This window comes from Aricia agestis, chromosome 3 (genome assembly GCF_905147365.1).
Source record: "Aricia agestis chromosome 3, ilAriAges1.1, whole genome shotgun sequence".
Taxonomy (NCBI): domain Eukaryota; kingdom Metazoa; phylum Arthropoda; class Insecta; order Lepidoptera; family Lycaenidae; genus Aricia; species Aricia agestis.
This window is the reverse complement of record NC_056408.1, coordinates 8,540,375-8,554,892: the sequence shown is the minus strand read 5'-3', so window position 1 is coordinate 8,554,892 and position 14,518 is coordinate 8,540,375. Positions and strand designations below refer to the sequence as shown.

Genomic DNA, 14,518 nt, shown 5'->3' with positions numbered 1-14,518 from the left:
TTAAAATTTTGAAAAATTTGGAGTAAATGAACCTCCCTTGTAAAAAGCCTACGGACCTACTTAATAAGAAACTGTCCGAAAATTTATAAAATCTAGATCCTATTTACGTATTTTTACAATTTAGTTGATAAAATATTAAACCTTACCTTAGACTAGGCATACTTTTGCCTTTGACAAGGTTGCATTGTAAAAAATCTCCAGTTAGTTTCGGTCCGTACGAAGAATAGTTTGCTCCTAACGCCGAATTAGGCCGGTCCTCAGTATGATCTAAGCTCCTATGGTACTCCTAAAAGAAAATTAATTAAAAATAATCCTTAATGTTCGACATTTGAATAAACTCATAGTCTGTCCATTACAGCCAATCGTGGTTTCTGTAAAATTTAAAAAAGAAAACGTACAGATATCATTCTTACTGCGGTATGAAAACTAAATTTGTGCTCGTCTTGCCCGATCTTTTCCAGAGCTTTCTCGGATTTCGAGAGTAGTTTTGTCTCAACGAACGCCTTGAGGTCGGCCATTTTCATCTTGCGTTTCACTTTTTCGCTCGCCCTCCTTGTCATGCCTCCTTCCTCGTCGGCTTTGGGTATGGAAGTGCAGGGCATTTCAGCAGCGACGGGAAAGTCTTTGGAGTCTGGTACCTCCATATAATTTCGCATATCTTTGTTGTCTGTGCTATCGTATATGGAGACTTCGATTTTCGGTATAGGCAGGGAGTTGCTGCGTTTCCTCGGCTGGACTTGTTTTGACATATCGTCACTTATGTCGCGAAGTCTAAAATAAATGTGTGAAATTGTTTTGTTATAATTTTATGATGCCATCTATTAATCACGTCAGGCTAAAAGGACCTACTCCTTTGTGCTGCTCCGAAAAATGATCATCAAATAACACAAAAAGGGTTTTAAAGAATATTATATTATCTGAAGTTTTAAAAGTTGCATGATGTAATTAACGGCCAGCGTAGTTCACACATTCAAGTGAGAAGTTCTTACCTGTTGTAAAGATAATGCAAGGCCCAGTACACACCCTCCTCCTGCCACTGCACTGAGAACAGACACCGCATCGTAGCCACGTCCAAAAACGTTGCCGCAGCCGCCTGAGAAATGTTAAAATGATGCATCAACCATAGTTATTTTAGGTTGTTTTTAATAGCAGTTTCTTGATGTATAGTCCGTCAAGAAAGTGAAGAAATTAAAAAGTGGCAACATCGTAGTGTCATTCCTTTTTTCATAGATGGATTTGAAAGGGATGACACTACGATGTTGCCACTTTTTAATTTCTTCACTTTCTTGACAGACTATATGATTCTTGTTATTGGAATAAGAGTCAGTAGGCCTACTAAGAAACTGTTTTTCGTTCACGTTCTGCTCTAAAAACGTCATTTCACGTTTGTTAGAGTAGGACGCAGCATTCTCGTCCGATTATTTGAGTCTCAAAACAGTTTCATGGTATAAGGCCACTTTACACCGAAACATTGCGAAAAGGATCCCTGGGCAGTTCAAAATTGAAAGTCAACCAGTGTCACGCTATTTCATATTACTATTATGAAACAGCGTGACACTGGTTGACTTTCTGTTACATAATATTATATAGATCATGTTAATAGTGTAATACTTTTATAAAAGTGTTGTCTATTACATAGTTGTTAAACTTACATGGTGGCAATGTTTAGCAGGTGGTGCTTTTTCTGTAGCCGTTGGCGTACTCTTCAGTCCTGGGCCGCCGCCGCTGTCTGTCAACGACTCCTTATCAGAGGAACTAAAAAAAAACTTATTACATATTTTCCACAGGAACGGTACAGAAGCATGATAGCATCGTTGTCGTGTATGAAAGGAAGAGGTAAATAGGGTTAATCAAAATATTTACTCTATGCTTACGCTAATCAATGTGGCTGTCATTCTCTGTAAAATGGATTTTCCAACATATCAGACATTAGAAAGCAACATAGCTAGGGTTGTTGTAGTGTTGTATCGTCATCTGTGTCGTTGTTAATGTGCTGTGCCTAGAGTTCATATCATTTTTAAGAAAGTTGTTACCTCATTTTGGTGATCTGAGGCAGGGGTTTGATGCCAGGTAGGCTCGGCTTGGGGTCGGATTTTCGTGTCTGGAACAGGCTCGGGTCGGCTGCGTATATTGTGTACGCGCCTCTATTGCCGCCGCCGTAACTTTGCTCGGTAGGCAGGCGGTAGATAAACTGAAATATTTTTTAAAATTAATCAGTAACTGATCTCTCGCCAGTCGTGTCGGTCTTTCGTCCCACTGGGTTATGAGAGTGAAGGAATAGAGGGTGTTCTGTGCACACACTTGAGCACTATAAAATTACTCCTGCGTACCTGGCCTGGTTCCAATGAAACTGGCCACCGTCACCGAAATCAGTGTGGGGAATATTATACCGGAATTAAAAAGACTCGAAAGTTTGAAGCAATGTTTGTGATTGCTTACCACATGCTCTTCCTCAGTGCTGGAACTTTCTTCAGGTATAGTTTCAGGGAATATTGTGTCTTTGGGTGACGAAAGCCAGGGCTCTTCCTCAGTGCTGGCCTGCTTGGAGGGTGCTTCAGACTGGGAAATTGAAACATTTTGACTCGGAGGACTTCCATTCACTGCATTATCTTCTTTAGAGAATTTGCCTGAAATACAAATATTATATATTATTTATTATTACATATGTAATTAAAAATCATAATTTTAATCATAATAATATTATTGTGTTGTCTGAACTACTAACGTCCCAAAAACACATCACTATTCTGGTGTTTCTTAGAAAATTTTCCACCTAGCGGTCTTCGGATAGGCTTGACCAGAGTGGTAAAACATGGTGCATCTGGATGTCTGAACTCCCACATGGCATGCCACAATTTAAGGCCGTTTTCCAGGCGATAGTTGTTGGTGAAATCTGACTCTTTCAAATGTTGTGATATAGGAGCAAAGAGATACACAAAGAGCTGAAAATAATAACATTAATTAGTATATTGATTGATTGATTCCGCACCGCCCCCGCGGGCAAAGGCGAGGGGTGCGAAAGAGGGCCGTAAGTATATTATTGTATGCTTAGTAAAGAATTTGAATTTGCAAAAACAAATATTATGATACAATTATATTTTGTTTAATTTATTTTTAACAAAAAACAAAAACATACTTGGAAATATACTGCTGAAAATTAATGACATTTGTATACTTACAGTCATAGTAGGTATAGAGAACAAATAGTGGAATGGATTTGTATAGAACTTCCCATTTTCATAGTCGCTATCAGCGCACTCATCACTGGCATCAAGTAACAGCCAATGCAAGGTGTACAGAAGCTTGGTCTCCACATTTCCTAAATTTTGCATGTTGTCTTTTACCCTAAAATGTATAAATTGACATTACAATAAAGAAAATATATCTCTTATTATATGTAAATGTAGTGTAAATGTAAGTTAACATTTTAACTTTTGACATAGAATAGAATTATTTACCTGTTGTGTAATAGACCCGCCAGGGAATGCATGACATGGGGTAACGCAGCTTGTATGAGCCTCCATCTCGGTATAGCTTCAATAGCATCAGAAAGGTTTGAGGCCAAACCAAACCGGAGATTTTGTACAAGTACTTTTTCAAATAACTGCAGATTATATTTAAAGTGATTAAGTATCACAAACTCGTCCAAATAATACATATAAAATTTATACAAAAATATACTTTTTCACTAAAATGTACTTTTTGAGAAATAAAGATTTAGGATTTTTCAAAGATAAAATATTTTATAATTTTAGATTGTAGAATTAGCTGCTTACCTTGCAAGCTTCTTTTAATTCCTTGAAGCGTAGGGATAAAACCAAATATAAAATTATTGAATTTTTTCTGTCTATGAAATTAGCATGCACCGAAGAAATTGAGAAAGATATTACTATAAAATGCAGAAACACATTACACAAGGTAGGTACTAAATATGTTTTAAGAAGGGAATGTACTTTTTATTTCAAATCTACTATAAATCGACAAAGTAGGTAACAAAACACAGATGCAATGCAAAACCAGCAAAACTTCTCTTTTTAGCAAAACATTGAAAACAAAACTCATACAAAAGCAAAACATAAACATGTCAATGTCAATTTATTACAACTTTTTTTTGTTGGTTTTTCACACTGACACCGGGGGTGTACTTTGCCACAAGTCTGTCAAGAAGGTCATGAGTTCATGACTGATGACAGGCGGGAATTTTTTAAAATAAAATAAAAAATAAGAAAACTTTATTCATTCGCTTTTATTTCATATCATTCATAGAGATAAAAATGTGCAAGGTGACAATGTAATAAGCGTTCTCTGTGAAAATACAAAAAAAAAAAAATACACCTCAGTGCGTGATTACGTTTAGAAAATTTTCCATGATTTTCTTGACGCACTATACAAGGGTAGTCAGTACTTTTCATAATTTTCAGCATCGTTTTTCTATATCGCGATCGTCAGGTTCAAAGTCTAGTCAACTTTGTCCACACTGTGCCTTTTTCTGTTCGTCAAGGGCATGCGTTATAGCGCAGTCAACAGCGAACGTGAGGCATGCCCGCGACGCATGCCCTCTGACCGTATCCAAAACTTCAAAAATTACAATATATTTATATAAAATATTTTTAATTTTTTATTGAAGTGACTAATTAATAAGTATGTCACCATGGCAACGTCCATCGCTATCCCGTCGCACAAACAATGGTCGCCGTCAGTCTCGAGTTGTAATAATTTAAGTACTATTATTTATTCAACAAATGCACTTATCAGTATAATAAGTACCCAGTAGCTAATTCTCAGACCCACTGAATATGCATATAAAATTTGGTTAAAATTAGTAAAGCTGTTTCGGAGGAGTACGCGGCCTAACATTGTGACACGAGAATTTTATATATTATTGGGGTGCTTGCTCACCGGCAGCATTCAATTGTAAACTGTAATTATATAGATTCGTATCCCTGACTGACGATCTTTCGCGTGTAATGTACCTAATATTATAGATTTATAATAAAGATTTGACTTTGAGCATTCCATAGCAAGTTGACTTCATCATCGGTTCAGCAGTTATAACAAGATTCAAGATAACTAGAGATCGCCCAATGGTCGAAATTCGACCTTACTGGCAACGACATTAGGACTACAACCTATATTTTGTAAAAAATATTGACTTCTTCATAGTTTTTTCAATTCTTGTCTCTGGGATTCAGCTGATCTCAGACTGGCCGTTTAAGCATTGCCTAATAGTATCTAAAAAAAAAAACAATAATCCATTTTCAATTTGTCAACTTGTTGTCAACAGACTTCAACCTTAAATAAGAGTAATTCGTATGTATAGGCTTGTCACTCAAAAATCTGTCATTTTTCCTAGTAGTAGTGTCGTAGTGTGTGTAACGTTTTATTTGTTAAAAATATGATAAAAACCATAGACATATGATAAAAACCATATATTATGTCTATGATAAAAACCATAGACATAATATATACCTAAAGACCAACAAAGAGTGCGAGAGAGAAGAAAATCCTTTATGGAATTATAACAAGATGAAAAGAGAGAGGCAGTCTAATGAAAATTGTAACAACTTTTATTTGACAGGTCGTCAAAAGTCGTCAATCGTTTTTATGCCCTTTCGGTATTTGCAATTTATTATTTAAATCGTATGTTATTTTCAACAAATACTATTATATATAACAATAATAACTTGTGCTGTGAGTGATTGCAGTGTAAATCATAGGAATAATCCTGAAAAATATACATTTCACCCGTAATTAATCTTCATGTCCTAATTGCTACGATGTGTTTATTTTTGCTATATTCTGGTCTTTAGTTCTCTATTTCAAATAAAATATTGTGAATCCTCCCTTTTACTTTCATATTTTGCGTAACTAAAGGTACTATTGTTCCTATATTACACAAATTTTGAAGAAAAATTTTTCATCAAAATTTCTTACATAGGTATACGCTAGTGCTTGAATCAAATTTATCGATATGCTTATCGATATTTTACAATAACATAAATCTAAAATAAAAATCATTTACCTTTATACATTTTATCACCTTAAGCCCGGCCGCACATTATCCGAAATTTCGGAACGCACTCTGTTCATACATTTTGTTGTAGACCCATCATACTAAAAGAATTTCTGACGTGTCAAAATGTATGAGCGGGGCGGGGCGTCTGAATTTTAGTGATCACAAATTCGGATAATGTGCGGCCGGACTAAAAGGACATATTATCTTATTTTAACTAATAGTATATTATAATATAGCTAATATAATATAACTACTATAATATAGAGTGACTCTAAAACTAGAGGAAGATGTCACTGATCACAGTTGTTATATGTTTGCAGACGACACAACCTTATTAATTAAGTCTACCAAAGATAAAATCAAATTTGAAATTAAACGTGAACTGGACAAAATTACTAAATGGCTCAATCAAAATTATTTACATATTAATATTGATAAAACTACTATAATTAAATTTCACAATTCAATTGATACTGATGACATACATAATATAAATAATAATAATTCTTATAATTCAATCAAATGCGTGCCCTCGGCGTCATTCTTAGGGATCACACTTGATAAAAAGTTAAAATGGAAAGACCATATAAAAAAGGTGTGTGATAAATTAAATAGCTATGTCTTTGCTTTAAGGAGAATAAGTCATACTGTATCACAAGAGGCTGCACTTACAGCATATCACGGATATGTAGCGTCTGTTCTTAAGTACGGTCTTGTTTTATGGGGGAACTCACCAGATATAAATAATGCATTCCTAGCACAAAAAAAATGTATTCGGGCGATGGCAAAAGCGGAATACCTGGCTCCCTGTAGGCCGCTTTTTAAGGAATATAAGATACTGCCACTAGCTTGTCAATATATACTTGATACATGCATATTCGTTAAAAAACACAGCCATCTATTTGAGACAAACAAAAATCTAAAAGTAAATAAGTATGTAAGTAGGGATTGCAATAAATACTATATACCTCGACACAAAAAACAATTGTATAGTGAGAATAGCTACTGTATGTCGGTAACAATTTTTAATCGATTGCCTAAAGACATAAAAAATATCTCCGTAACAAATAAATTCAAAAAAATATTATTTGATTGGTTGCTGGACAAATGCTTCTATAGCAATAAGGAATATTTTGAACATTTTAATAATGTAAGAAAATTTAACTTAAAATAATTAGATAAATGTATTAGATAATTTAATATGTAATAATTTTGTAATAACTAATAAATAGTCAATAATTATACCTGAATTAAATTTAATCATACTTACTGACATTTGTGTATTAATTATCGTAAAATTGTAATTGTTATTTCAAATGTAATTGACTAATAATTGACAGAATTTATCTGCAATAAGCCGAGTGATAATTTTATTAATCATAACAATGGAATGAATAATTAAGTGACATATTATATTGTATTAAAATTGGACATTAGTAATTGATATTTAATTAAGTAAATTGACTAAATGACTATAATAATTTTAAGGATGTTGAGTGTTTATTTTAAGTAATTGTATTATTGATTGGTTAAAATGATTAAATTTAAACTTTAAATTTTAGTAGTAAGTCCTAAATATGTAGTAAATAATTATTTTATTTTCTTAAGTTTACGTTACCAGAAGGGACATAAATCTAACATTTCCACACCTCATTGAGGTAGAAATTGTAAACGCGTTATAGACCTAAGAACATCATTGTAAATGACAATTTCTTGGAAATAAAGGATATGAATATGAAAATATGAATATGAAGGTTTATATTTATATATCATAATCATTTGTTTTACAGATTCCCTCAAGATCCTCTAATAAGAGGAAAATGGCTGAAATTAATTGGGCGTGTTGGTTGGAATCCCAAGAAAAATTCAACAATATGTAGCAAACATTTCATTAAAAATTTTTAAAGAAAAATTAGAATAAATACTATTTTGGTTAAAGGAGCTATGCCAACTTTATTTGTGCCAGTAAGTTTGACATACTGTTGCACTTGTTACTGAAGCAATTATTAAAAATAAGCAATTATAAGCAAATAATGCTTTTTAGTTCATTTAAGATTATACTTATATGAACTAAAAAGTATTAAATAATCCTTATTCTGTACTCAATCTTCATAATTTTGAAGTCGGTACCAGTCCTAAGTATATAAGTTGCTGTTATACCTATTCTGTCAGAGAACTGGCGATTAGGTTAGCTGGTACCGATTGCAAAATAATGAAGATTGAGAACAGAATTATACTGAGTACAGAATAAGAATTATTTAATACTTTTTAGTTCATTTAAGTATAATATTACTATTGTCATTGCCTTGGAAGTCGGTTTTAATTTTTTGTTTAAAAATAATAATTTTACTCATTTTAGCTGTCCTTAACGTTTTCTATACTTACAGTTGGTGTTTTAAAAAATCAAAATCAAAATTGCTTTATTTCTGAACAAATCTAAAATAAAATATATTTTCAGAATACATGGTGCCTACCACCGGTTCGGTAACTAAGCCGACGAGAAGAACCGGCGTAAGAAACTCGCACGCCCACTTTTTACCAAAAAAAGTGAGAAAAAAATATATCTTTTAAAACAAAATTTACAATGCTGTAACTAAAAATTAAACAATGTAAACATAGATAGATACATAATAATTGTAAGTCATGTAGAAGTAGCCTTGCAAGCAGTCATTCAGCATTCTACTCCCAAGATGTGCCATCAATTATGAAATCATTTTGGCTTTGGCACAAAACGTTCTTTGACTACTTTTTTAAATTTATTAATCGAAAGATTTTGAACGTTTTCTGGGACCATGTGTTCCCATTTGAATATCAAGGAGTCACTTCGATTTCTCATTGTTTCCATTACCAGACCACCACTTTTGTGAACATGATACCTACTCGGAACAATACAATGTACAGCAAAAGAAAAAATTTGAAAATCGGTTCATAAACGGCGGAGTAATCGTTGAACATACATAAAAATATATCCACAGGCGAACGTCTAGACTCCTCCTGTTTGGAAGTCGGTTCAAAATAATTGTAATAAAATATTATGATATTTTATAATATGTATTTAATTTAATAATAAAATATAATATACTATGTGTGTTGTTTACTTTCAACGTTTACTTTCAATGTAAGGACTGATTTACCAGATAGATTTTACCTGAGTAATAAATAAGTAACTTTATAATGTGTTAAGTGTAAATTATTTACCCCTATAAGAACCTCATGTCATAACATATCCGACGATTGAAAAATCATTCCAAAAGAATATGTGTATCTACTTTTCAATCGTCACCTTTTTTTGCCAATTAAAATTTATGATACCTAATTTGAAATACAAATCTATCAAAGTTGCATATTATTTATTTCTTATAGAAACTCAGGTAAAATAACTCGAACGGACTAAACTATCGATAGCAAAATACTATACTATCGATAGTAAAATATACATCACTAGCACACGCACACATTGACAGATCAAAAATGGTCACGCATTTTCGAGTTGTCAGGTGGTCTTTACGACAGTATATATTATGTCTATGATAAAAACATAAGTTTAAAATAATATTAGCTCGATGCACTCCTTCACAGTATAAACTATAACTGTGCGAAATTTCATGCACCTACGTTTCCCCATTTTTCGTAAAAAGGGTTACAAAGTTTTTCTATCACGTATTAGATTATAGGTACACAATACACATTGTATCATTACAAGGTGCGTATTTTAATGCTCGGTTCTCGGTTCTTCACTGATGTATGCCCGAGTAACATGAGTGACGAGCGTAGCGAGTTACGGGCAGGGGCCTAGGGCGCCGGATGAAAAGGGGCGCTGAGGGCAAACAAAAGGGCGCCAATTTTTTTCAGCACTATCAGCCCCCTACCCTACCTACCGGCTACCCCGGGCGCCGAAGGAATCTCGCCTAGGGCGCTGGTAGTGCTAAAACCGACCCGGTGAGACTTGAGAGAGCACCTTTACGTAATTTTCCGTTAAAACTTATTTAGCATCGGTTTCGTTTCGTTGATTATATTATTTTAGTGAAAAAGAATTCAGTGCCAATACCTATACATTCTACATAGTAGCTGATAACCCAGAAGTACCACATATTTAATTGTTAATATTATAATTTATATTGTTATCTTTACCTAAGTATTATTATATACGGCGTTACTATTAGTATTTAGTACAATGATCAACACAATGGTACTGAGTAAAATGCTATGATAATAATAGTGTAATGGTAAAATAAGTTTAAAATACAACCATGATAATTATAAAAATAACAAATCTTAAAGCAGGCACTATATTTACCAACTTACGTGATGTCCAGGTGCTCGTTGACAGAACTGTTCACAATAAATATTTATTACAATACAACAATCAACACATAATATTATATACTTACTCACAGTGTACACGCACATAACAGAATAAAGCGTCTCACAGACAGACGCGGCCTGCGTGTGTCTGTGTCGTTCCTAGAACTCTCAAGTCATCCAACTGACCGCCATCGCCACCGCCCGCGCCATCGCAGGCCGCGTCTGTCTGGGAGACGCTTAAGTAGGTAACGATTCACTAGTCTTAAATTCCTTGGAGCTAACACGTAGAGTATACACCCAAGCAGCAAATGGACGTGCTATAATGGTCGAGAGCACGTTTTTGTTTTCGCTTTAAGTTCTATAAAAGTTCTTAAAACAGTCGAGTAAAAGTGCTGTAAACGTTTACTCAACGCGAAAAAGGCGCATTTTATTCAGACTAAAGTCCTATTGAAGTGGAATAAGCGCTGAGTAAGCAACAAAAAGATGCTGTAAGATTTGAGTAAAAGTGGTAGAAAACACTAAGTGTGTTTTAAGAACAACCAAAATGCGTATATAGGATATTTAGTTCAATAAACGCAATTGATTTGCTATTAGACAGATAAAGTGTGCTATTATAGCAGACGAATTGCTTTTATTCTCCTTTTTAGTTCTATAACAGCGAATAGAATGATTTTACTCGACAAATTAGTGCTGTAAAGAGTGCGAGCTTGTGTGCTACATAAATTTAATGTAAAACAATTTAAGTTATTAAACTACATCTCAATCCTTATCTATATTATCAAGTTTTTGAGAAATCAATATGTGATTATTTTTACTGTTCATGTAGTTACTCCAAAACATCATGCGCAACAAGCTTTATTGATAAACCCAAAGGCATTTTTACATAAACATGAATGTTTTCTTAAATTTATAGGCGCTGCCTATTTTCTTAAATTTGAAGACTAATTTATATAATTAAACATACTTAAAATATATTTTTTTACTGCCATTGTCCATATTGATAATCTAGTTGCAGTTACAGCTAACTTATTCCATTAAAAGTCGAGTAAGAGTGCTGGTCACCACATTTATAGCACAAGGTGTCGCCATGATAACAGAATTTAGGGTTCGCTTCGTAAATATCGTATGACAGCTCTTAATTACACTACAACACCTATACGAACGTTTTTAATTCTACTATAAGAGTTAGTCTATAAGCGCGCAGTAACAGCAGCAATATTGCCATAAGCAATACGATTGCGTTTATAGAGCATTTATAGAAACATAAAAGATAGCTGAGTAACGGCTGTATAAAAGCACCCAATTCAGCGAATCATCAATTCTACAGCTATTATACGACTGTTATAGATCAAACAATCGAATAACGAGTATTTTAGCCATATTAATTCAGCATCTGCTAAAAAGTGGAGTAAAAGGGCTAAAACATAGTGCTGTAAACGTTTATTCGACGTCCTTAAAGCACACATTAGCAAATATTGCCAAATAGTCGAGATAACCGCTATTATACGATAAATGGGTGTTTTATGAACGGTTACCCGGCTCTTATACGATTAAAGGCTGAGTAAAAAAATCCTTATTCGACTGTTTTGCTGCTTGGGCAGTAGGTAGTAGCCAGTAGGTACATAGTACAACGCAGGAAACAAGTCATATTTACAGCAATTGGTATCGTGCTCCTCTTTGCAGCCACAACTAATGACAACTTTACACTATCACCAGTGACGGATTAAGACTACTTGATGCCCTAAGCAATCCATGCCTGTGGGCCCCCCTATCCTTATCTCAACTAGAATCGGTCTTTGAACCTTTACTCTTTTGGTGCCCCCTCAGACGTGATGCCCTAGGTAATTGCTTAATTTGATTAAGGGCTAATCCATCACTGACTATCACCATGAATTCCACGACAAGTTGATACTATAAATTAGATACCGCTTGGACGTGCTGTGTCGAAATCATCATGTGAAATGGTGATCAATATGCTCGCTTCTTAACCCATTTAAAACATAGTATTTATTTTTTACACTTTACACCTTTTTTAGGGTTCCGTATCCAAAGGGTACAAACGGGACCCTATTACTAAGATTTCGATGTCTGTCTGTCCGCCTGTCTGTCTGTCCGTCTGTCTGTCTCCAGGCTGTAACTGTAGAACTGTAATAGCTAGAGAGATGAAATTTGCACAGATTATTTATTTCTGTTGCCGCTATAACAACAAATACTTACTAAAAACAAATTTAATTTAATAGACAACACATGTGATTTTTATTGTCATTTTTTGCTCGATATGCATAGATAGGCACCTGAAATATTCACGAAATACTTAATTGTGCTTATACTTTAATATTTAATAATAAAATTTAAATAAAATAAATAATTAAGGGGGGCTCCCACACAAAAAAAAAACAACTTTTTCCTATTTTTGTTCTATAATGGTACGGAACCCTTCGTCCTCGAGTCCAACTCGCACTTGGCCGATTTTTTTGGCTTGTGATAGTGTAAAGCTGGGAACAGGCACAAGGGTATTTGGGCTAATTTAGATCATAAAATATGAACATTGCAAAGCACTTTAGATAGGTGGAACTGTTTTATTTAATCATATTTTACTTTAAATAACTTTTTAGATGAGTTTGTTAGATTCGATCTTTTGATATAGCGCATATACCCATATTGTGTTCATCGGTAATGACGCAAATTATTTCTGTTATGTGAACAAAAGCAAAATGCAGTTTTTCTCATGAATTTTTGCACTAAAAGTATTCCGTAATATTTTGTAGTGTTGCATTTTTTTTTATGATTTCAATATTAATAATTTGTACGCATTTCACCCAACCGTATAAAAACATAACAATATTCACAATAATTAACAGTAAATCAAATACTAATCATACACTGACCGTGCAAGCAGAATCGTGGACTTTTCCAAACTTCGGTCGAACGAAGGGGGTCGTTTGTTTCCACAAGAACAGCTGCACCGCAATCGGTATGATGTCTTCATTATAGGACTCATCCTCCGAAGAGTCTTTATTTTTCATCGTATTTTTTTATTCCATCCGTACTTTATAAAAACGAGTTAAATTATTATAATAATTTAATTATTTTGTTCAACAAATAATAAAAAAACCTGAGCAGTGATTAGAAAAGAATACTAAAAATTGTGCGCATTAATTTCTTAGCTACGCGAGCTCTACGAAGTGCTACGAAAGCGCGTAGCTCCGTAGAGGGACAACTGAAAGTGAGGTTTTGCGCATTCGCTACGAGAGCAAGTGCTAGGGTTGACAAAAACTTATGGGCATGTTTTAGTTACTCAAGTTATTTTTATATTAAGCTATCTTTATCTAAAATTGCCATATTTTCCATGATGGCAAGAATATATTTTATATCGATTTAAAGATTTTTAATTGTAATACAAAAATGATAGTATGAAATAAGGTATTAATATAATAATACTCGTATTATCAGTGTCTCTATATAGGCTATAATATACTATATTGTGGTATGGAAAGCAAATATGATAACAAACAAGCCCTATTACCCTTGACGCTTTTTCATTTTCCGAGAATACCAACTCATTAGCTGACGTACCATCATAGCCACGTAATTAATACCCCGAGTCATTTAATTACAATCAAGTGATATTACAAAAAAAAATCGACAACCCTATGGGAGATCCATTGATCTGTGCGCAGAGGTTCGGAACGAGTCTTCGGAGCAGCCTCCCGTTGCTATAGTAACCAGATCAGCTGACACAAGTGTGTCAAACCTTCCACTACTTATATTTATTTAGCAGAAAACATCGTTACGGAAATAACGATATTTATAAAGCTCTAACGAGCGTCGTTTATGGTTATCAATAGTCACATAAAGGCAGGCAATTTACTTTATAAATAGAGTAGGAGGGAGCGGCTGCAATAACATTTCCCACTTTACAGATTGTTTTACCGGTATACACTGTTGTCATTTCTACCCGCGGAACTCAGAAATATAGGGTTAAAAGTATAATTGGTTTTTTCCTAAAGGGTAAAAAATTAAAAATGAGACTCCCTGTCTGCTTGTCTGTCTGTCTTACAGCAGGTTTCATCTCGCGAACTGGGAGGACTCTCTAGCTTAAGCTTATAAGCTAATACTTAAAATAATTGATAACCATCATATTATTATCCAGGCCTATTCTCTGAATAATTATTTTTATTTATTGTAAGTTAGTAA

The 14,518-nt window shown here is 33.9% G+C and overlaps 1 protein-coding gene across 1 annotated transcript in view; it reads right to left on the bottom strand.

The window, feature by feature from the left end:
• Nucleotides 1-13,553, bottom strand: part of LOC121725700 (protein unc-80 homolog) — a 73,130-nt gene extending 59,577 nt beyond the window's left edge. Inside the window, exons 1-13 of the mRNA XM_042112759.1 lie at nucleotides 13,437-13,553; nucleotides 13,210-13,370; nucleotides 10,322-10,348; nucleotides 3,777-3,797; nucleotides 3,459-3,604; nucleotides 3,180-3,345; nucleotides 2,726-2,942; nucleotides 2,440-2,627; nucleotides 2,034-2,191; nucleotides 1,653-1,755; nucleotides 990-1,093; nucleotides 414-771; nucleotides 147-286 (exon numbers count right to left, since the gene is read on the bottom strand). Of these exons, the coding sequence (XP_041968693.1) occupies nucleotides 147-286; nucleotides 414-771; nucleotides 990-1,093; nucleotides 1,653-1,755; nucleotides 2,034-2,191; nucleotides 2,440-2,627; nucleotides 2,726-2,942; nucleotides 3,180-3,345; nucleotides 3,459-3,604; nucleotides 3,777-3,797; nucleotides 10,322-10,348; nucleotides 13,210-13,347 (1,766 nt within the window). The 5' untranslated portion in view covers nucleotides 13,348-13,370; nucleotides 13,437-13,553. The remainder of the gene's footprint in view (nucleotides 1-146; nucleotides 287-413; nucleotides 772-989; nucleotides 1,094-1,652; nucleotides 1,756-2,033; nucleotides 2,192-2,439; nucleotides 2,628-2,725; nucleotides 2,943-3,179; nucleotides 3,346-3,458; nucleotides 3,605-3,776; nucleotides 3,798-10,321; nucleotides 10,349-13,209; nucleotides 13,371-13,436) is intronic.
• Nucleotides 13,554-14,518: the final 965 nt, after the last annotated feature.